Source organism: Protopterus annectens, chromosome 7.part0, assembly GCF_019279795.1.
Source record: "Protopterus annectens isolate FY-2018-M chromosome 7.part0, PAN1.0, whole genome shotgun sequence".
NCBI lineage: Eukaryota > Metazoa > Chordata > Ceratodontiformes > Protopteridae > Protopterus > Protopterus annectens.
In genome coordinates, this window is record NC_056739.1 from 590,439,892 (window position 1) to 590,461,667 (window position 21,776).

The 21,776-nt window shown below is 41.1% G+C and overlaps 1 protein-coding gene across 1 annotated transcript in view; it reads left to right on the top strand.

The window, feature by feature from the left end:
• COMMD4 (COMM domain containing 4) overlaps positions 1-21,776 on the top strand; it is a 335,308-nt gene that overhangs the window by 235,895 nt on the left and 77,637 nt on the right. The window contains exon 7 of the mRNA XM_044077180.1: positions 8,024-8,200. Within this exon, the coding sequence (XP_043933115.1) occupies positions 8,024-8,200 (177 nt within the window). The remainder of the gene's footprint in view (positions 1-8,023; positions 8,201-21,776) is intronic.

Consider the following 21,776-nt stretch of genomic DNA (forward strand, 5'->3'; position numbering starts at 1 on the left):
GGATGAGTTTTGTACATCCCATCACAGGCTACACGTTTAAACTAAGTACTGGGACCGATTGTGGTAGTAGTAATTTGATATATTTGGCTAGATGCACCAAGTGCCCTCGTTTTATATTGGGAAGACCAATAGAACTTTGAGGAACGCATAAGGGAGCATATTTATCAAATTCGTGTTAGTTCGCTCATAATGCCTTAGCAAAACATGTACAGTTGTTTGATGTGACGATAAGTTCACTTTCTGTGCTCTCCAGACCGTGTTTGAGAACATTAGAGGTGGTGATATGGTAAATTTGACTTTAGAAAAGGAGCTAAGGTGGATTATCAGATGTAGAGCTGACAAGGCACCAGGACTCAATGATAAAGTTCAAATTAAACCGATGTTAAGGAAAAGAAGGGTGTGTAGACCGAAATTATGATCTCTTATGGATCTGCAGTTTAGTATGCCTTCCGGTTGTTTAGACACTGGACATTCATAAGCCTGGACATTGTCTCCCCTTTTTGTGTTTACTTTTCTGTTAGTCGCTAAGAAGGGACTTAGATAGAGACTGATAGATGTGGATTTTCACATAGTTCTATACTCTTGGGCTATCCTTGATAGGCATCTGGTTACTATCTGATATGTTCCTTATATACCCTCGCTCCTTGCTTGGAGCGTTTGGTTTACACTATGAGACCTAGGTAGATAGAGCTGATAGATATCTGCCACGATTGAGTGTGCTGCTATAGTGAGTTTTGTTAAATGGTGTACTTTTGGTTTACTTTTGACCTGCTCTACTGCTGATGTACACCTTAAGAGTATGTTATAGCTTGTAACACATTGCTTTCACCCTTATATATGTCAAAGCATTGTGTGTGTTATGTTACTTTAACATTATGTAAACCACCCTATGATGAATGCCTAGCAAGCTAGTGTGAGAGCTAACATAAGCTGCTCTCTATAATGGATTTATGAGCTGCTGTAACATTAAGGTGTTTAGTTAGTAACCAATATATATAAATATATATATGTTGGTTCTTTTGAATGGATTCTCAAGCTGTGATGTTTTCAGGTTAGTGACTTTTATTGTCACATGGTTCTGTTTTCATCTGCATTCAGTTAGAGTTTTTATTGTGTTTACATAATGTTGTCTTTTTTGCTTTCCTGGATACATCATGAACTAGAGTGTGATGTTTGTTTTATTCTAGATAATCCAAGACTTTAAATAAGTTAAATGCATTATGTGTACTTTATGTGTTTCTGCACGCTGCAGTATTTGAAGCGCTTGTTGCTTAGACTGCTTCTTTCTTATATTTGCAACTCAGCTGCATTAGAGTTGCTGTCATCCAAAGGAGTTTATATGCTAGTTGTTTGTTTTAGTCACTATATATAATGTTTTTATTAGATGTATTTATTTGGTGCAGATTTTAGTTTAGATATCGAATGTTAGTATATATGTCAGTAGTTTATATGACATTGTATTTTAGGCAATATATTTATTGCTTTTTAGCCTTGCTTTGAGGCAACTGTTTGCAGCATCTTTCAGCAAAGGCTTTTCATGTGTTAGATCTGAGTTAATGACCTTGCTGTTTCATTGGATAATGTATGACCAATGGTTTTCGTTTCATTAGTTTTTAAATGAGCTGATTTCTCATTTTGTATAAAGTCTGATGAAGCCTACGTGGCGCTAACTACAATAAATTATCATCTTTTTACTTCGGTGTCTCGTTTTACTTGGATACTTGAAAGAGTTTATGACTTGTGTTCCTGAAGAGGACTTTTATTCTTGTGACGTGGTCAGAATTGATAACTGAAACCAGTTGAACTGCCATTAGGTACCCACACTTTTATGACTGTTTTGGTTTATGAACTTTTTTCCTGTGTGGGCACCGTGCTCTGTTTGCTGTGTGTGGCCTTTTTTTGCTTTGTTATTTATCATCTCAATTTTACACACCAGCAGAAGAGGATGGCCGAAAGTACTTTACAAAATATTGAACTTCCATATGTACCTAATGTTTTGGGCGCTGCAGCTCAGAGGACCGAAAGGTTTAGAGTTTGTTTGACTGGTAGAGAGAATCTTTTGTTGGACTATGCACCGGCTTTGAATCCTGATGCCAATCTAGATAATAATGTTAATAATATGAGCTTGACTGAAGACCTTGCTAAACTTGAGACCGATTTATTAAAATTAAAGAGACTTCAGTTACAGAGACACCATTTTGAGGCCTGCCTAGCTAAGAAAATTGTACCGAGAGGCCTCAGGATCTTGAAAATGCCTACTACAGGTAACAAGTTTCCAGAACTGTTGTGTCAATGGCAGAAGCTAAATCTAGAACTCAGCTTCAATTATATGAGACTGTTGATTAACTTTTTTACCCCTGAAGAGGAAACTCTTAGAGATGGAGCTAATACACTGTATGACAAGATTAAACATAGTTTTTCTAGTGACTTAATTGATCCTAAACTCGAAAGGGTTTTGGACAATGTCATGTTGTTTGAAAAGCGATTACTTGAACAAAAGAAAAATAAAATCCTCAGAGATTTAAGGGACTTTAATAACTGCCATGTCTTTACTTGGCCTAGGCAGCTACCTGACAACAGGACAGCTTTGCCTGGGAGACATGAAACTAATGTTTTGCCTGCTACAACTGAGAACGTGTTGGTTGATACCTGTACTGATAATGTTTTATTGAATGATGTCATAGATAGTCATGTTTCCAATGACAATGGTGTTGGTCTTGTTACATCTAATACTCCTATAGCTACTAATGCAGTTAACATTGGTGAGAACTCTAAGCTGGATAATTTGGCAACTGACAAGGTGAATAGTGAAGTAGTACGTAGGAAGATTACTGGTCAGGTACTACCCGGTACATCTTATGAGAACCTAGGTAAGGCCAGTGTTCCTTTTCCCATAGCCCAACATTCCTATGTAAGCAGACAACGGTCAGCAAGCAGAGGCAGACAGAAGAGGAAAGGGTCAGGGGGGGAGCAACATGGCCCGACCCTCAAGAAAATGTGGGAGAGAACCACGAATCGTTAGTTATCAATATATCTGATAAAGTCCTTACTAGTGACGAACAAAATGTATTAGAGAAAGGCTTGAGTTTCATACCCAGCTGTAGTGGTAATTTAGTAGACTCCATCATAGATTTGAGACTGTTTATTAGGAATCTACAATTGAAATTAGATTTTGGCACAACTCAAGATGTGACGTACAATCCACGTTTTAAATCTACCAGTGTATATATGCCTCAACTAAGCCCTTTAGTAGATACTTACGCTAAACTGGTCGAAAATGATATCTATACATATTATGATTCTAACCACAAGAAGAACTACAGGAATAATTTAAGTTATAAACAGAGGAAAGCGTTGGATGAGTTAAAGTTTGATGGATCTGTAGTCTTTAGACCAGCTGACAAAGGGGGCTCTTGTGTGGTTATGAACCAACCAGATTATGTTAGATGGATGTGTGAGATGTTGGGAGATGTGAAATTTTATAATAAAGCTACAATGGGAGAGATTACTGAAAAAGTTTTTCAAATATATGATATGTTAGATGATTTAGTTTTGAACGGCTTACTTGATGATGAGACTTATGGCTATTTGAAGGTCAAGAATCCCCGTATACCTATTATACAAGGTCTCCCTAAAGTCCATAAATCTTTACACAACCCTCCTATGCAACCCATTGTTGCTGGACAAGGCTGGGCTACTGAGCCCCTTTCTATTTATGTGGAATATTTCCTACGCCCTGTGGTTGATCTTAACACAGTTATTCTTAGAGACAGTAAACAGTTTTTGTTAGACTTATATGATTATACTAAACAACTTGATGACAATAGAGAATATTACTTGGTCACACTGGATGTTGTCAGTTTATTTACAGTTATCCCTAATGATCTAGGTGTTTCCAGTGTCTCTGATTATTTAAGCCGTAAGTCACAATACAGTATGGTGAAAATAGATCTGCTAGCACTATTCCTTGAAACTATTCTTTATTCCAATTTTTTTCTTTTTGGTGAAGATCTTTTTTTTGCAGAAGGATGGCGTAGCTATGGGCACTTCTTGTGCCAATAGCTACGCCAATCTTGTTATGGCAAAATGGGAAGAGGAATTTATATTGCAGAACCAGCGCTTCATGACAAACATAGGCCTTTATAAAAGATTTGTGGATGACCTTTTATTGTCTGGCTTGGTGACGAGAGGAGCCTTCTGGCTTTTATGATTATATTAACACATCCACGAATTTTTGAAGTTCACTTTGAATTATTCTCGTGAGCAAATTTCTTTTTTAGATGTTAATATACATAGATTGGATACTGGCCTCTTGAATACTTCTATACATCGTAAGTCATGCCATAAGAATACTTTTTACATAGAGGAGTATGCACCCTAAATATGTATTTGACAATGTGATGAAAGGTCAGCTTATGAGAGCTTCTAGGCTTAATGCCTCAGAAGAAGGCTATGTTAATGAAGTTAGCTATTTGCGTAGCTTCACTTGAGAGGTTATGCTCCTTGTAAATTTGAAGAAGTTTTGACAGAGGTAGATAACATCAGATCTGATAGAGCCAGACCTTACTTTTTGGAACCATGTATAACTAGCCATGATACATCGGAAGTGACCAATAATGAGATACGAGCCTGCATGTTCTTCACTAAAGATGCTGTGTTTCTTAGGGAGATAATGGAGAGGCATTGGGATGTTTTGTTCTTGGATGACAAGGCAGGCCCCTTAGTAGGCACCCAACCTAAGTTTACTTTTAAAAATAAACCTAACCTGAGAAGGATTCTTTGTGGCCCTAGGAATATTTCCCATCAGAATAGTCATATACAACATGAGTATAATACTAAAATATGCGGTAGGTGTAAACAATGTGTTTATATAGATACTAGGATGAGTTTTGTACATCCCATCACAGGCTACACGTTTAAACTAAGTACTGGGACTGATTGTGGTAGTAGTAATTTGATATATTTGGCTAGATGCACCAAGTGCCCCTCGTTTTATATTGGGAAGACCAATAGAACTTTGAGGGAACGCATAAGGGAGCATATTTATCAAATTCGTGTTAGTTCGGCTCATAATGCCTTAGCAAAACATGTACAGTTGTTTGATGTGACGCATAAGTTCACTTTCTGTGCTCTCCAGACCGTGTTTGAGAACATTAGAGGTGGTGATATGGTAAATTTGACTTTAGAAAAGGAGCTAAGGTGGATTATCAGATGTAGAGCTGACAAGGCACCAGGACTCAATGATAAAGTTCAAATTAAACCGATGTTAAGGAAAAGAAGGGTGTGTAGACCGAAATTATGATCTCTTATGGATCTGCAGTTTAGTATGCCTTCCGGTTGTTTAGACACTGGACATTCATAAGCCTGGACATTGTCTTCCCCTTTTTTGTGTTTACTTTTCTGTTGAGTCGCTAAGAAGGGACTTAGATAGAGACTGATAGATGTGGATTTTTCACATAGTTCTATACTCTTGGGCTATCCTTGATAGTCATTTGGTTACTATCTGATATGTTTCTTATATACCCCCCTCCTTGCTTGGAGCGTTTGGTTTACACTATGAGACCTAGGTAGATAGAGCTGATAGATATCTGCCACGATTGAGTGTGCTGCTATAGTGAGTTTTGTTAAATGGTGTACTTTTGGTTTACTTTTGACCTGCTCTACTGCTGATGTACACCTTAAGAGTATGTTATAGCTTGTAACACATTGCTTTCACCCTTATATATGTCAAAGCATTGTGTGTGTTATGTTACTTTAACATTATGTAAACCACCCTATGATGAATGCCTAGCAAGCTAGTGTGAGAGCTAACATAAGCTGCTCTCTATAATGGATTTATGAGCTGCTGTAACATTAAGGTGCTTAGTTAGTAACCAATATATATAAATATATATATGTTGGTTCTTTTGAATGGATTCTCAAGCTGTGATGTTTTCAGGTTAGTGACTTTTATTGTCACATGGTTCTGTTTTCATCTGCATTCAGTTAGAGTTTTTATTGTGTTTACATAATGTTGTCTTTTTTGCTTTCCTGGATACATCATGAACTAGAGTGTGATGTTTGTTTTATTCTAGATAATCCAAGACTTTAAATAAGTTAAATGCATTATGTGTACTTTATGTGTTTCTGCACGCTGCAGTATTTGAAGCGCTTGTTGCTTAGACTGCTTCTTTCTTATATTTGCAACTCAGCTGCATTAGAGTTGCTGTCATCCAAAGGAGTTTATATGCTAGTTGTTTGTTTTAGTCACTATATATAATGTTTTTATTAGATGTATTTATTTGGTGCAGATTTTAGTTTAGATATCGAATGTTAGTATATATGTCAGTAGTTTATATGACATTGTATTTTAGGCAATATATTTATTGCTTTTTTAGCCTTGCTTTGAGGCAACTGTTTGCAGCATCTTTCAGCAAAGGCTTTTCATGTGTTAGATCTGAGTTAATGACCTTGCTGTTTCATTGGATAATGTATGACCAATGGTTTTCGTTTCATTAGTTTTTAAATGAGCTGATTTCTCATTTTGTATAAAGTCTGATGAAGCCTACGTGGCGAAAGCGCTAACTACAATAAATTATCATCTTTTTACTTCGGTGTCTCGTTTTACTTGGATACTTGAAAGAGTTTATGACTTGTGTTCCTGAAGAGGACTTTTATTCTTGTGACGTGGTCAGAATTGATAACTGAAACCAGTTGAACTGCCATTAGGTACCCACACTTTTATGACTGTTTTGATTTATAAACATTATCATTTACCAATCTTCTCTAAATCCAGAGCTGGCTTTGCCACTGCTGTTTTGCAGGGCCTTATAGCCGGTCCTAATGCTGTATAAATCCATCCTTCCAACCATAGCTTTGGGAATCTACCCAAATGTAATGACTGCAACAGTGAACCACGAAGAACATAGTACAGTTGTGTACACTTACCATAAATGTAGATGTTCGAGTGTATTCACTGTTGCAGCCCTGGTTACCCTCCCTCCAGCCCCCTGTTTTTTTCTCTTACTATGCCTCTACTTTCTTTTACTACTCTTTAAAAGCCTTTTTGTTGTGTTTGCTTTTGTTTGGAGGTATATTTTTTGTGTTTTAAATTTTATATACATATATATATATATATATATATATATATATATATATATATATATTTATATATATATATATATATATATGTGTGTGCAACAACAAGCAGCACTGAGACCACGGCCAGGGCAGGTTTGTTCCACTACCACTTCTCAACACAAAAGTTTGTTTGTTTGTTGCAACACCTACAGGTGTTTGCTTACAATTGTACTTCACATGCAAAAATGCTCAGTAAGACACTTGGTTGAGCAGCCAAAATGTTTCAAATGTATTGTCTTCCCAAGCACAGCGTATATAATCAGCTCTACTTGAACATCGGCAAGTGTAGTTCACCTTCGTTACCATAGACGACAACTGCATTCATTAAAACCGTCAAGTATTTATTCACATCGAACAGTAACTTAAAAATAAAAACAAAAATAAAAAACTACACTTACATGTGGAGTACAGTCGTAAGCAAATACCTGTAGGCGTTGCAACAAACAAACAAACTTTTGTGTTGAGAAGTGGTAGTGGAACAAACCTGCCCTGGCCTCTCTTTTTTTTTTCAGCAGTACACTCCTGTTTGGTTCTAGTTTTGTCATGTTTGGATTTATATATATATATATATATATATATATATATATATATATATATATATATATATATATATATATATATATAGGGGGGCACCTGGCATCTGGGGCAAGAAAAACTGATGTAATGGCGTCGGCTGTATGTTTTATACCCCTGACGTCATGGAAGAAGGGACAGCAACTGACGCAGGACCCAAGACTTTGTTAATCAGGCTGACTGAGGGCAACCTGCCAGCAGATTACCCAAATGTAATGACTGCAACAGTGAATACACTCGAACATCTACATTTATGGCAAGTGTACACAACTGTACTTTATTGCAAGTTGTAAGTGAGTCATCCTTTACTGTGGTGTTTTTTTTCTTTCAGTAAACAAACTGGACTCTGTGTCTTGGAGAGTGGATTACACATTGAGCTCCAGTGAACTCAAAGAAGTGAACGAGCCCTTAATTCACATCAAGTTTAACATTCGTAATGTGGACGCAGGCAAGTTGGAGCCTACTGTAATGTCAGTATCTGCAGACAAGTTTAGAGTTTTATTAACAGGTAAGTAAAATCTGTAGCATCAAGAATACAACTTCATAAAACTCTATAGAATAATATAAATCATCACTCCTCTCCTTTTGATAAAGATGGCTTGTGTTACATTTTAAGTTCTAACTGCTGAACATTTTTAGGAGGTTTTTCCCCAGAAAACTGACTGATGTTCTTCGTGTTTCACTGTTTCAGTCATCACATTTGGGTTTTCCTGCCAGGTTTTTTCAGAAGATTGGTAGTTGGATGGATTACTGAAGCCATATTCGAGAATTGAGAGCGAAAATATCTAGCTACAATAAGGGCCCGACGATGTATAGTTCTGGCGTTGAACAAAGCACAAAAGCAACAGCGAGGGACGTCGTGGTCTGGGCCTATTTGCTTTCCACAGGTGAGACAATTGTTAACTTTTTCTGACATCGGTTAGAGCAAGAAAAAAGGATCCCCAGCGGGTACTTAGCTTTAGAAGACTTCAACTTCAATTCTGAAATGAAAACTCAGGTAGCAGCCGACCAGCACTCATGCAAACTGCTTCTTCTTTGGGCTCCTCGGCAAGAAAGACTGATGTAATGGCGTTGGCTGCCTGATTCTATACCACTGACAACCTGACATCGGTCCTGGAGTGACAGCAACTGACACAGAAATACTAAGCCTCTGGTATTCGGGCCGACTTGAGGGCTACCCCTGGCAGGATACCCCAAATGTGATGACTGCAACAATGAATACACCCGAACATCTACATTTATGGTAAGTGTGTACAACTGTACTTTTTAGCTATTTTTGGTGTTTGTATGTAAATGTATTTACTTCCAAAATAGTTCAACAATTTTCTTAAAATTTTCACAGAATGTTGCTTTCATAATTATCAATAAAATATCCTCAGGTTATGCTGCTACCTTCAAAGCTAATATTGCGTCTCCATTTTGAATTTTAAGTAAAAATATATTTTGTCACTTTCATGCCTTGCTTTTTCAGGCTTGAAACCACATCATATAATTATGTATCTGATGATGTCTTCTTCATTCCTCCTCACAATGGGGTCTTGGATCCAGCTCAGCCACGTTCTACAGACTTGGATCCGATTCTCAAGCTTCTCATTCCTACTCATGATGCCCCGGATCCACCCATGTACCCTAGATCTCATTTGCAGCTTCATCACTCCGGACACGGATCTCATGCTCTCTAGCTTGGGGTAGAGAGTTATCTTAGTTTTTGTATGTTTTTTATCCTTGGGTGGAATTTGTAAGTCCTCCCTCCGTTTTTCCTGTGAGTGCGTGTGTCTCTCCTTTCTTCCTGCAAAAAAAAAAAAAAAATTTTGTTAATTTTATATCTGTTATTTTTGCAATTACGTTACAAGTTAGATTATAGGTTAAAGTTAGTGTGAAGTTAAAATTTAAAGTTGAAATTTTTAGAGTTAGAACTTAACCTGTATTTCTAGGACCATTATCTTCTTCATGGTGACAGCTGATTTTTGGTGTTTTTTTCTTTTTTTTTTGCTTGGGTCATGGTGGACAAACCTTCACCCGGCTTTAAATGCTGCACTTCTTGTGGGCATAAAATCCCCAACCAGGATGCCCACACGGAGTGTTTGTACTGCCTGGGGGCTGACCATTTGAAAGCTGAGTGTAACATTTGTGCCTTTTTCAATCCACGGGCTTTAGCAGACCATAGAAATAAACTTATTCTTGGGGGCCTTTTTCCCTCCTCAGCTCCAGAGGCTCAGACCCCTTCTGTGGCTTCTTCTTCTTCCTCTTCTAATGCTGCTAAAGAGTCAAAAAAGAGGTCCCTCCCAGTTTCCCCGAGGAACACTCTTGAAGCTAAGAAGTCTGAGATCTTCAGATCCACAAAAATTGCCACCCCAGTTGGATCCTACAGCTTCTACGGATCTGGGAGATATTATTATTATTATTATAATATCTCCTATGCCTTCATCGGCTACTACATCGGATTCCATACCTCCGGTTCTGAGGACTTCAATGAGATGATCTGCACTTTCCTCGAAGTCCAAGCATTCCTGGCCCCCTCGCCTGCTTCATCCAGCTCCTCCAGAAGCTGGTCCGAGGCGGATATGAACAGAAGGATGAGGGGACTTCTCACGGCCCAGATCCAGATGGGGTAGTCTTGGCTCCATCCCCTGTCGAGTCTGTGAGCTACCCTGGCCATCCCTTCAGAACTCCTTCTCCTGTCTGACCTTCAATTTTGTAGTCATAGGATTCGGGACTACAGTGCACGTCTGGCTCGGCATAGAGGAAGCTTCTCCCCTCAGCACTGCGGATGCTTGACTAGCCCTGTTCCGGCCAGAGGTGTCAGTGCTGGGTCCAGGGGACTGGGCTCGGCTTGTTCTTGGAGCCATCTCTTCTCTTAGGTGCCTCGGCAATCAACAGCTCTGGTCTGATCCCTTCTGGAGGCTGTGGCTTCAGAGTGAGTCCTGCCCATTTTTCCTCAGTCATCACTGCTTCGAAGGAGATGGAAAGGGCTTCTCCTAGTCCTTTGGCCTTTCAGATAGTTGAGAGGGTTTTCTCCTGAGTTGGAGATCCAACAGCACATGTTCCCCAATCTGCCCCTGTACCCTCGTCTGATCCAGGCCTTGCTTCTTCTTGTCCTGGCATGATTCTTCCTGACCCAAGCTGCCTCCAAGAATTTCATGTTCAGGAGGGATCCTCTTCTTCCGACACTTCTCCAGAGTACCCAGCTGAGGAAGTCCCCCAGAAGAAGACGTGAAAAAGGAGGCACGTTGACTCCCCATTGGAGTCTCTATAACCGGGGAAGGAGTCCCCCAATCCCCACCTGAAGATGTCTCCTTTGGGGACATATTAGAGATCCTAAAGCAGAAAGGTGTGTGGTCTGCCCAGCCTCCTTCCTCTGAGGAGTCAGTTCTCTTGGAAGCATTCGGAATGGGCCCATCTACTTCTTGCTTGACCCCCCCCCCCTCCCCAGCGGTTACCCTGGTAGATTTAGTGTCTCGCCGAGCATGGAAGGAACTGGACACCATTGAGACTGTACCCAAACAACCCAATCAGTTTCTGGTACCCCCTGCAGACATAAAACACTGGAGTAAGGGTCCTGTAGTTGATGCCATCATGGTGGCAGCAGCCACCAATAAAGTGTTGGCAGAAGAGACTGCCAATGTCCATCTGGCTCACAAGGAGTCTAGAGCACTGGACAGGATTGGGAAGTGCATCTGTGCCTCGGCTACCTTTGTGCTGAAATTGTTGAACCATCTGAATCATTTTACTCGGCTGCAGAGAGACCTGATCAAGGAACTGTCAAGCCTCTCTGACAGAATCCATGCCTACGGAGGAATTTAGGAAAGTATCTCCCAAGCTGACCAATCTTTCATCCTTCACCAACTCATCGATGAGCTTTAATATCCCATACCATGGAGGGCACCTCACAAGCAGCTGGTTCAGGACCTTCCATAAGGAGACATGCCTGGATGAGGCTATGTGATTTTGCACAGCCCTTTAAGGCATAGTTTGTGAATGCCCCTTACAATGGCGTCTCCCTTTTTGGGCTGTCAGTTCGAGGAATCAAGTTTTCTACCATCCAGATGTCCTTCTTGAGGAAGCAATGTGGGGATAAGAAAAAATGGTTTCACAAGTCCCAAGAGCCTTTCCAGGACCCACGCAGGGAACCCTCCTCTACAGGCAGAAGGGGAGGGTTTGATAGTAGACGCTGCCATAGAGGCAGAGTGGGTCTGCAAAAAACAGGGCTTTAGTGAACCCCTTTTTGATAAGCCCCACCAGCACTGTGAACAGGGGACCTAAGACCTATCCTGGATCTAAGCAAATTGAACGAGTTCAGTCCATTCTGCCACTGTTCCAGAAGGATGATTAGATGTGCTTGATAGACCTCAAGGACATGTACTATCACATCAAAATAGACAGGCACTCCAGGGGATGTCTGTGCTTCCGGCTGGGAGCCAGTCATTACCAATTCAGAACATTGCTCTTTGGGGCTGACCCCAGCCCCACCCCGGGTATTCACTAAATGCATGGCAGGGGTAGCAGCTCTCTTGAGGTTCAGGGGATACCAGGTGTTTCCATATTTAGACAGTTGGCTCCTGACTGCTCCCACTGGGCATCAGCTAATCCAAGGCAGGGACTACTTAATACAATTGTCGTCACATTCCCTGGACATCACCATAAACATGAGCAAATCTAATCTGACTCAGTACAGAACCTGGAATTCATAGGAACGCTCAATACAAGGGATCAGATGGCTTCTCTTCCTTCTCACAGAGTAACCATTGTGAAATCAGGTACAAAAATTGTTAGCCCAACAGACCCCATAGCTCCATTGATCCTGCAGACCTAGGGTCCATGTCTGCAGCCATTTTGTTAGTCACTCTAGCCAGATTTATCATGCAGGTTCAGTGGATGTTGGTGACACAGTGGTCCATCCATTCTCAGCCACTGTCCCTTCACATCAGGTTGACTCCCATTTGCAGGTGTCACCTCAGTTGGTGGATACAGGCAGACAACATCATTCTAGGCAGACCGTTCTTGAACAACCCTCCTATAGCCACCATGACCATGAATGCTTCCCAGTTTGGGTGGGGGGGCAATACAATGGGAAGACAGTCTAAGGTATGTGGTCCCCTACCAAGACTAGGTTACATGTCAGTGTCCTGGAGATGAGAGCAATCCTCCTAATGCTGCAAGCCTTTCAGAATATTCTCCCCTTGGGGATTACTGCAGTACATACCAACAACATGTCTGTATGGTATTTTTTATTTTATTTTATTTTATTTTATTTTATTTTTTTATTTTACATTTGTTGACCAGGATAGTCTGACTGGCTATATATCCATTTTCAGTGGAGACCCAGGGAGAAGAGCTCCACATACCAAAAAAGCGACAGTACATACATCACGTAGTGATAAACTCAGGCAGACATGTTTAGAAAAATATAGACAAAGAATACAGGCAGATATCAATATACACAATGTGCAGACTTACATCTGATTGGCAAAGACGTATCAGAAAATGTGAACATAGAATACAATCAGATCTCATAATTCACAATGCTTAGACATTCAAATGCTATGAGGCATAGATACTTGGCTAAACAGCAGGTTGGGTAGCAATACCTGTATTAGTGAAGTTGTTAGTCAGGTTTAGAACAAGAGCACAGTCAATGAGATGTGAGGTATTAAACAGGGGTAGTGAGGTTTTCTTGGTAACGGTAGTAGGGAGTAGATTCCAGATTTTGCCAGTTGAGTTGGCAGATATAGCAGCGCCTGCAGAGTTGTTGGATTTTTGAGTCAGTATCATTAGTTTATCAGCTGAGCATAATAGCCTGGGGGCACTATGAGGGGGTAAGAATATTTTTGAGGGCAGGGGTGTTATCAAGTTGGTTGAGTATTTTATGTGGTACTATAAGCTGGTTGAACTGTAGACAAGTAGTATACTCTAACCATCCCAGTGCTTTGAGGTTCTAGCAATGGTGGTCCTAAAAGCCATGTCAGTAGTGAATCTGGCTGTATGATTGTAACATCCTGATAATTTGTTGAGATCAGTTTTGGATAGGTTGGTGAGTACAGGGGAGGCATACATAAGGGTAGAGAGGAGATGTGATCCTGCAATAGCTACCCTAGCTAGGGGGGTGAGGAAAGGTTTGGCTGTATACAGGGAGCCAAGTTTTTTGTTGATGGACTTAATAGTGTGATTGACATGTTTATCAAATTTAAGGTTGTCTATTATTACGCCTAGAAGCTTTGTATGGTCATCAGGGGAGATAATAGTGTCATTGCTAGATCTGATGTTGAAGGAAGGAGGAGAAATGCTACGGTTAGGGGAGAAAAGTAGTAGCTTGGTTTTGTTAGGATTTAGAAGCAGGCGGCGATTAGCTAGCCATGTTTCTGCCATGCTGAAAGTGGTCTGGGTGAGGGTTAGAAGTTGTGTAGGAGAGGAGGCGAAACATATTAACGTTGAGTCATGTACATATTGGATACAGGTGGCTCCTGAGATGGTGGTGTGCATATCATTGATAAAGGTAGAGAAAAGAAGGGGACCTAGTATGGACCCTTGTGGGACACCTAGGGTTAGAGGAAGTTAGGATGACCGCTTGCTCTGCCATAAGACAGCCTGCTGTCTACCGTTTAGGTAGGAGTGAAACCATTGTATTGCGTGTTGGTCTAAACCAGTGGTTTATAGGGTATTGAGCATCAGCTGATGGTTGACCATATCGAAAGCTTTTGAGAGGTCTAGAAAGAGTGCTGAAGATAGTTTGTTGTTGTTATGATGAAGATTGATGACGAAGATTGATGACATTAGAGAAAGAAGAGGAGTGGTGGTACTGTGGAATGGCCTAAAGCCATGCTGAGAGTCCGTGAGCTTTCCATTTTGAATAAGAAAGTGCATGATTTGTTTGTGTATGAATCTTTCCATGATTTTATCTAGTGGTGAAAGAATGGCTATAGGTCTAAAGTTAGATAATTCTGTGGAACTTCGTCCTTTATGGAGAGGTATAACGTGATATTTTCCATATTGCTTGGATGGATCCTTCTGAGATGGATCTGTTAATCAGAATAGAAATGGGAAGTACTATGGCATCAGCTGCTTTTTGAAGATATTCAGCTGGGAGGTGGTCGGCAGCTAGTGTAGTAGGTTTTAGCTTTTTGAGTAAGGTCCGGATCGGGTTAGTAGGTATGGTTTGAAAGGTAAAGGTGGGTTGGCTGCTGGGTGGATCAGGGCTATTTGTGCCAGAGCTGGTGTTTGTGTCCGATGGAGTGAGATGGGTTGCTAGAGACTGGATAGTTTCAGTAAAGAAGGAGATGAAGCTGTTTGCAATTTCTACAGGGGATTTATCAAGGGCAGCTGATTGGGTAGGAGTGGCCTGAACGGCCTGGGTGTAGAAGATTAATACCAGCCCAGAACTTTTGAAGTTTTAGCTGATATTTTTGTTGTAGGATGATGTAGTGATTTTTTTTTGTCTAGAATGACAGATTTTTTGGTCTGGTTCCTTAGATGCCGGTATCTTACTTGGTCCATAGGGGCTTTGGTAACATGCCACCTGGCCCAGGCATTTTCTTAGTTTAATTTTGGTTGTTGTTTCTTTAGATAGCCATGGTGCAACCGTGGCTTTTACACGGATGGTACTGGTAGGAGCATGGTGGTTAAGGATAGCCAGAAATGTGGTATTGAAGTATTCAACTGCTTCTTATAATGGGAGTCATTTCAAGACATTCCAGTTGCATGCTTTGAGTTCATTTTGGAAGTTGTCAAGGTTAAAGTTCCTGACGTTTCTTATAGTTTTGTAGGTGGGGTGGTTGGGAATGTCTGCTTTGTGCCTAATAATATAGGTAAGGCAGTGATCACTTAGATCATCGGGTAATGTACCTGTACTTTTGGGGGTGGCTGTTAATAAGTATCCAATCAAGGATACTATCTTTGACTCTATTTTTGCTAAATCTGGTGGGGGTGGCAATGATCTGAGAAAACCCATGGAGGTTTAAATGGGTGGAGGGAGTTTCAGAGGAACATGTGTTCCAATCAGTGTTAAAGTCCCCCAAGACAATGGTTTCCTGGGGATAGTTAGAAGCTTGCCATTGTAATATATTTTCTAGCGTATTATCATTCATGTCGGGTGAAAGATAAATGCAGACAATGCATCTGCATTTAGTTTTGTTTTATTTTGGTGATGACAATTTCTGCATTGCCAAACTGGGGTGGCTGTTTGGTGTCGGTTGTTATTGTTAGGGTAGACTTGTATAGTACAGCTACCCTGCCACCTTTCCTGGAGATCCAATCCAGTCTAAGGATGTTGTACTGTGGGGAAGTTATTTCGTTATCTTTGGTTATTGGTTTTAGCCAGGTTTCTGTGAGGCAGAGGATATCAGGGGAGTGAACAGCTAAGAGTCCATGTAGGTTATGGATCTTGTTGTTTAGGCTTCTGATGTTGAGATGACAGACCAGAAATGAGTTTAGAAGTCTATCAATCTGGGTACTACACCTTGGGTTGTTAGATGGTGTGCTTGGGTCTACTGTTGTGAATGGGCCAGGGTTGGGGTGGATGTCTCCATCCTTCATAAGATTAATTTTTAAGTTGCTTATGAGTCATAAAAATTTGCTTATGATTTTTTCATAGCTTTTGGCTTTTAAGCTAATGTAGAGGTATTTAGTCGGGTGATGGTAACTGGGGGTGAGGAATTAGGAGAGGGGGTGGTTATATGGTAGATAAACATTAAATGCTGGGTTGGTGTCTGAGAGTTTGAATAGAATAGCTATGGGTGGGTTAATATGGATAGTGGGGTGGATAAGAGGGTGTATTATTGGGGTCTATGTCAGTTCTTCGAATGCTTAAAATTTTGAACATTACATGGTCGAGACCAAATGTTCGAAATTTCAAGTGTTCGAAGATTGACTTTCAACAGTGTCGTATGGTGCAGATAGGGAGAATGTCCCTTTTCTGTGCTGTATGGTGCAGATAGGGAGAATTTCCTTTTTCTGCACTGAAGTGCGGTCTTGGAGTTGGTATATTTAACTAGGGGGGGTGTGGGGGGTGCAGGGGGGGCTTGCACACACTGTTAAGGTGTGTTTTTCTTGTTTCATTTTTTTATATGATATCCGAACCTCCAAATGTCGAACATTTGGTCTCGACCATGTAACGTTCGACATTTTGGATGTTTGAATATCTAACATAGACCCATATTATTGTGCTAGAAGTTTTCTGGGTTCTAGGAGCACGTGTAGTAGGTTAGCTAATTAAGTGGATGTGCCAGTGGTACTATAAACGTAGCACTACCGGGGTGGGTAGGGTATGGGGGCAGGCTGGGGCACGAAGCGAGCGGAGCAGGGCTAAATCCGTAAAGCAGATGCCTAGAGGCAGCATGTGCAGGTATGAGTTACAAGCACACTTTTTTGTTTCTTTTTATATGCCCAATACTCTGTTCCTAAGCCCTACTGTTAAATGAGTTACAAGCACGCTTTTTTGTTTCTTTTTATATGCCCAATACTTTGTTCCTTGGCCCTACTGTTAAAAACTACACAGTTGTTCTTTGTGTTTCACTGTTGCAGTCATTACATTTGGGTAATCTGCTAGCAGGTTGCCCTCAGTCGGCCTGAATTCCAAAGTCTTGGGTCCTGCATCGGTTGCTGTCTCCTCTTCCATGACGTCAGGTCGTCAGGGGTATAAAACAAGCAGCCGATGCCATCTTCTTTAGTCTATCTTGCCGCGCGGTGCCCGAAGCAGAAGCATTTTGCATGTTCCGGTCGGCCGACTCCTGAAATATTCAAGTTTGAGTTTCAGAACTGAAGTCTTCACTAAAGCTAAGTACCCCAGTGGGGAAACTTTTTTCTTGCTCATACCGATTTGTCAGAAAAAGTTAATAATTGTATTACTTGTGGGAAGCAAATACCTCATAAGGATTTCCATTTATACTGTATTCCTTGCCTAGGCCCTGATCACGACGTGCCAGGTTGTCGGTTTTGTGCTAGATTTAACTAACGCACTATTAAGCATCTGTATAGTTTTGCCTCAAAGTATTTTGGAAACAGATTTAACTACCCAGAAATGTAGTCTGATAGCAATACGACTACCGGAGTACATAAAAAACGCAAAGAAAAGGACAGAGAGAGACTGCCGAGGTCCAAAACCGATGACGAAGCTTCTCCTAAGCCATTCATCGGTACTCAGTGAGGCGCTTTCGCAGCCCCTGATACCAGCTACTTTCGAGTCACAGGCCCCTACCGACACCCATGTGGAGTCCAGCATGCCGCGAGATACATCCGTGGGTCCAATACTTTGAGTATCTCCCTTTGATGGATCCGGAGCCGCTGAGCAGGCACCGGCTTCTGAGGGTGTATTCAGGCCTCAATATTTTTATATCAAATTGACGACAGCTGCAAAACCAAAGACAAAAGCAACTTCTAAAATTAAAAAAACGACGCATGAGCCACATGCACAGGCCTCTATGCCTAAAAAACAGATGATCAAAATGGCTAAAGACCTGATTACCTTGATCAGGGGTACACATCCCCCTCCAGGTAAGAGGCCTAGGCAAGACACTGATTATGAATCTTCAGATCAGGTTTCTATTTCTTCTGATTCCTCTTCTGATCAGGAATTATCTATACCTCCCTATGAGTTTTCTGATGCAGAGGAATCTATGCCATCTGCATCACCACCTGAGGATTATTCATTTGGAGAAACATTGCATACTTTGAGGGAGCATTTTCACTGGGAGAGTCAAGATTTCTTAGAATCAAAAAAGAGGCTCAGGGATTTCCTTCTTCTCCCTCAGCACAGGCCGTTAGCCATAGCCCCTGTTTTAGACATTGTGGATGATGTGTTTTCGGAGTCAAGCTTGACCCCTGACTCCTTACCTCCGGCTCCCAGCAAGCCTGACTACATGGTCCCTGACTCACACAAATTTTTATTTAGAAACCCTGCTGCTGATCCTGAAACTATTTCACAGAGTCCAAAGGGAGTTAAGGCCTCAACAGCAAAAAATCCTACCCCCTCTGACAGAGATTCAAGGGCACTGGATAGATGGGGAAAAAAGGTTTATACATCTGCAACCTTGGCAGTTAAGGCCTTAAACTGCTAGTTTCATATGCTCAAGTATCAACAACATGTTACGGGGTTGCTGAAACAGAAAATTATGTTAATTTCTGAATGTGCAGAAAATAAAGAATTGCAGGAATTATTGCATGCAGCTGAACTAGTTAGAAAGCATATTTTGCAATTGGGATAAAAGGAATAAAATAAAGTTCTGACGGAGTGAATGCTCTACTACGGACAAAAACAGAATCCAAATAAGACGAAAAACAGCCCGTAGAGCAAAACAATGGTGAGGGTTCCAACAATTCCAAAACACTTTCTTTCGAAAGTAGCAATAAATTCCCCAACTCTTCAATATATGAATAAACCTGATTTTTACTATATTGAAGAGTTGGGGAATTTATTGCTACTTTCGAAAGAAAGTGTTTTGGAATTGTTGGAACCCTCACCATTGTTTTGCTCTACGGGCTGTTTTTCGTCATATTTTGCAATTGGTTTTGATTCTTTAGAGGCCTCCTGCAGGGCCACAGTTACTGGATCTGTGATTAGGAGGCATGCCTGGTTAAAGGAACAAAATTTGCCTGATCATGTTAAAGCTAAATTACTAGATGCACCTTTACAGCATGATACTCTGTTTGGTATTAAGGCATAAGAGGTTTTAAAGAAAATGGAAGACAAAGCTAGGTCTATGCAAACTGTAAAAGACTTCTTACAAGTGCAGCCACCATGATTCAGTAGACATTGGCCTACAAAAAATTGGTCCTTTCCTGTGTCAGACAGAACTCAAAGGGGCAAATCCAGACACCCTAAGGGTTCCAGATACCAGGCACAAGATTCATACAGGTCAAAGCAATGGGGCACTTCTACTCCAAATCTGGAGGAGATAAAACGCAAAACGCAAACCTACAGAAAACAGTCCCAATGACTTCCCTCTGCCTTCACCAAGCACTTATCTTTTGGCAGCACCTTCAGGGGGAAACTTAGCACTTTTTGCTCAAAATTGGCAGTTAATTACCCAGGACAAGTGGATGCTAAACATAGTATCACAGAGATACAGATTCCATTTCCATACTCTGCCAATGGCAAACGGTTGGCCAGATCTGCCAAAAAATCAATGGGCAGAGGCACAGAAACAGGTTACGTCCCTCATGGATATGGGGGCCAGTCAGCCAGTACCAAGAACAGGTAAAAGGACAAGGTTTTTACTCAAGACTGTTCTTGGTACCCAGAAAGGACAAGGTCTGGCTGCCAGTATTGGATTTATTGATTTTGAACACATACCTGGACATTCCAAAATTCAAAATGCTGACTTTGCAGCAGCTTCTGCCCATGCTGGGCAAGAATGCTTGGCTGGTGACATTAGACCTAAAAAAGGCATACCTGCATGTCCCAATAAGACAATCGTGCAGAAGATACCTCAGATTCAAAGCCGGCTTAATGCATTACCAATTCTTTGCACTGCCCTTTGGCTTATCTACTGCACCCAGGGTCTTTACAAAGTGCCTGGCACCAGTAATTGCATTTTCAGACAAAGAAGTATTCAAATATATCCTTACTTGGACGACTGTCTCATTCAAGCAGAGAACAAGGACATTCTTCTTCAACACCTGGCATTTAGACTTCTAACATGCCTAGGGTACACAATAAACGAAAAGAAATCACAACTGGTATCCTCTCAAAAGATAACATTCCTGGGTGCAAGTTTGAATACAACTGCTCAGATGGCTTACCTCATGCCAGACAAGCAAAGGCAACTGACTACTTACTTCAAACTGATGGCAACAAAAACCCAGCTGTCTGCAAAACAAATTCTGTGGGCTTTGGGCTTAATGGCATCCTGCATCCTACTGATTCCATATGCAAGACTGCATATGAGGAAACTTCAGTGGTACCTAGAAAGCTTATGGAGTCAACATAGTCACAGTCTGGAAACAATTATTGCGTTCATTCCCTGCCTGCAACAGGAGTTTCTATGGTGGGCAAAGGCATGTCACCAAAACATGGGACGGGCCTTTACTCCTACCCCCTGCCAGACAAACCTTAACAGGCACATCAGATTATGCCTGGAGGGCCCACATGGCGGGAAGATGCATTCAGGGCATATGGACCCCAAAAGAAATGCATCTACATATCAACCAGAAAGAGATGCTAGCTGCTCAAAATGCCCTGACAGCCTAAAAGGACTTACTTCATCCAGGACAACTACTGATAAAGACAGACAACACTACGGTCATGTGGTATATAAACAAGCAGGGGGGCATACACTCATACCCCCTTTGCAGATTAGCCATGGCACTGTGGGACACATCTCTGACTTACCAAATACATCTTCAAGCTCAATTTCTGCCAGGAAAGCAAAATACTCTGGCAGACGATTTAAGCAGAAATCTTATGGGTCCTCATGAGTGGAAACTAGATCCACAAGTCTTCAGCATGATAACAAAGAAATGGGGGAGCCCAGACATAGATCTATTTGCCTCCCCTCAGAATTATCAAGTTGAAAAGATTTTGCACAAGGACGTATCACAGACAAGCATGGAAAGTGGATGCTCTATCCTTCAGTTCCTCCACTGTCTCTTCTTCCCAAGATCCTCCTAAAAGTCAGACAAGAGAAACCAAAGATGACACTAATTGTCCAGGACTGGCCCCACCAGTACTGGTACCCAGTCCTAAGGAAGTTGTCTTAATACCCAGCTTGGACCTTACCTCAAAGACCTCAACTACTGTCCCAGCAAAACAATCAGATCCTGCACAATCAACTCCAGACACTGAACCTGGCAGCATGGCTGATCATGTAGTTATACAAACAACACCTCTCAGTAAAGCTGTGATGGATGTCATTTTGGAAGCCAGAAGGCCTAGTACTAGAAAATCTTATGCTGATAAATGGAAGAGATTATGTGCTTGGAATCAAGCACAAGGAGCTGATACAGCAGAACCAAATATTCCTCAGATATTACAATACTTGACTGAGATGCTTGACAAAGGCCTATCTTTCTCATCAATTAAAATCCATGCCTCTGCCATTTCGACTCATTACAATACAGAGCCACCAATCTTTTCGCATCCTTTACTAAAGCAG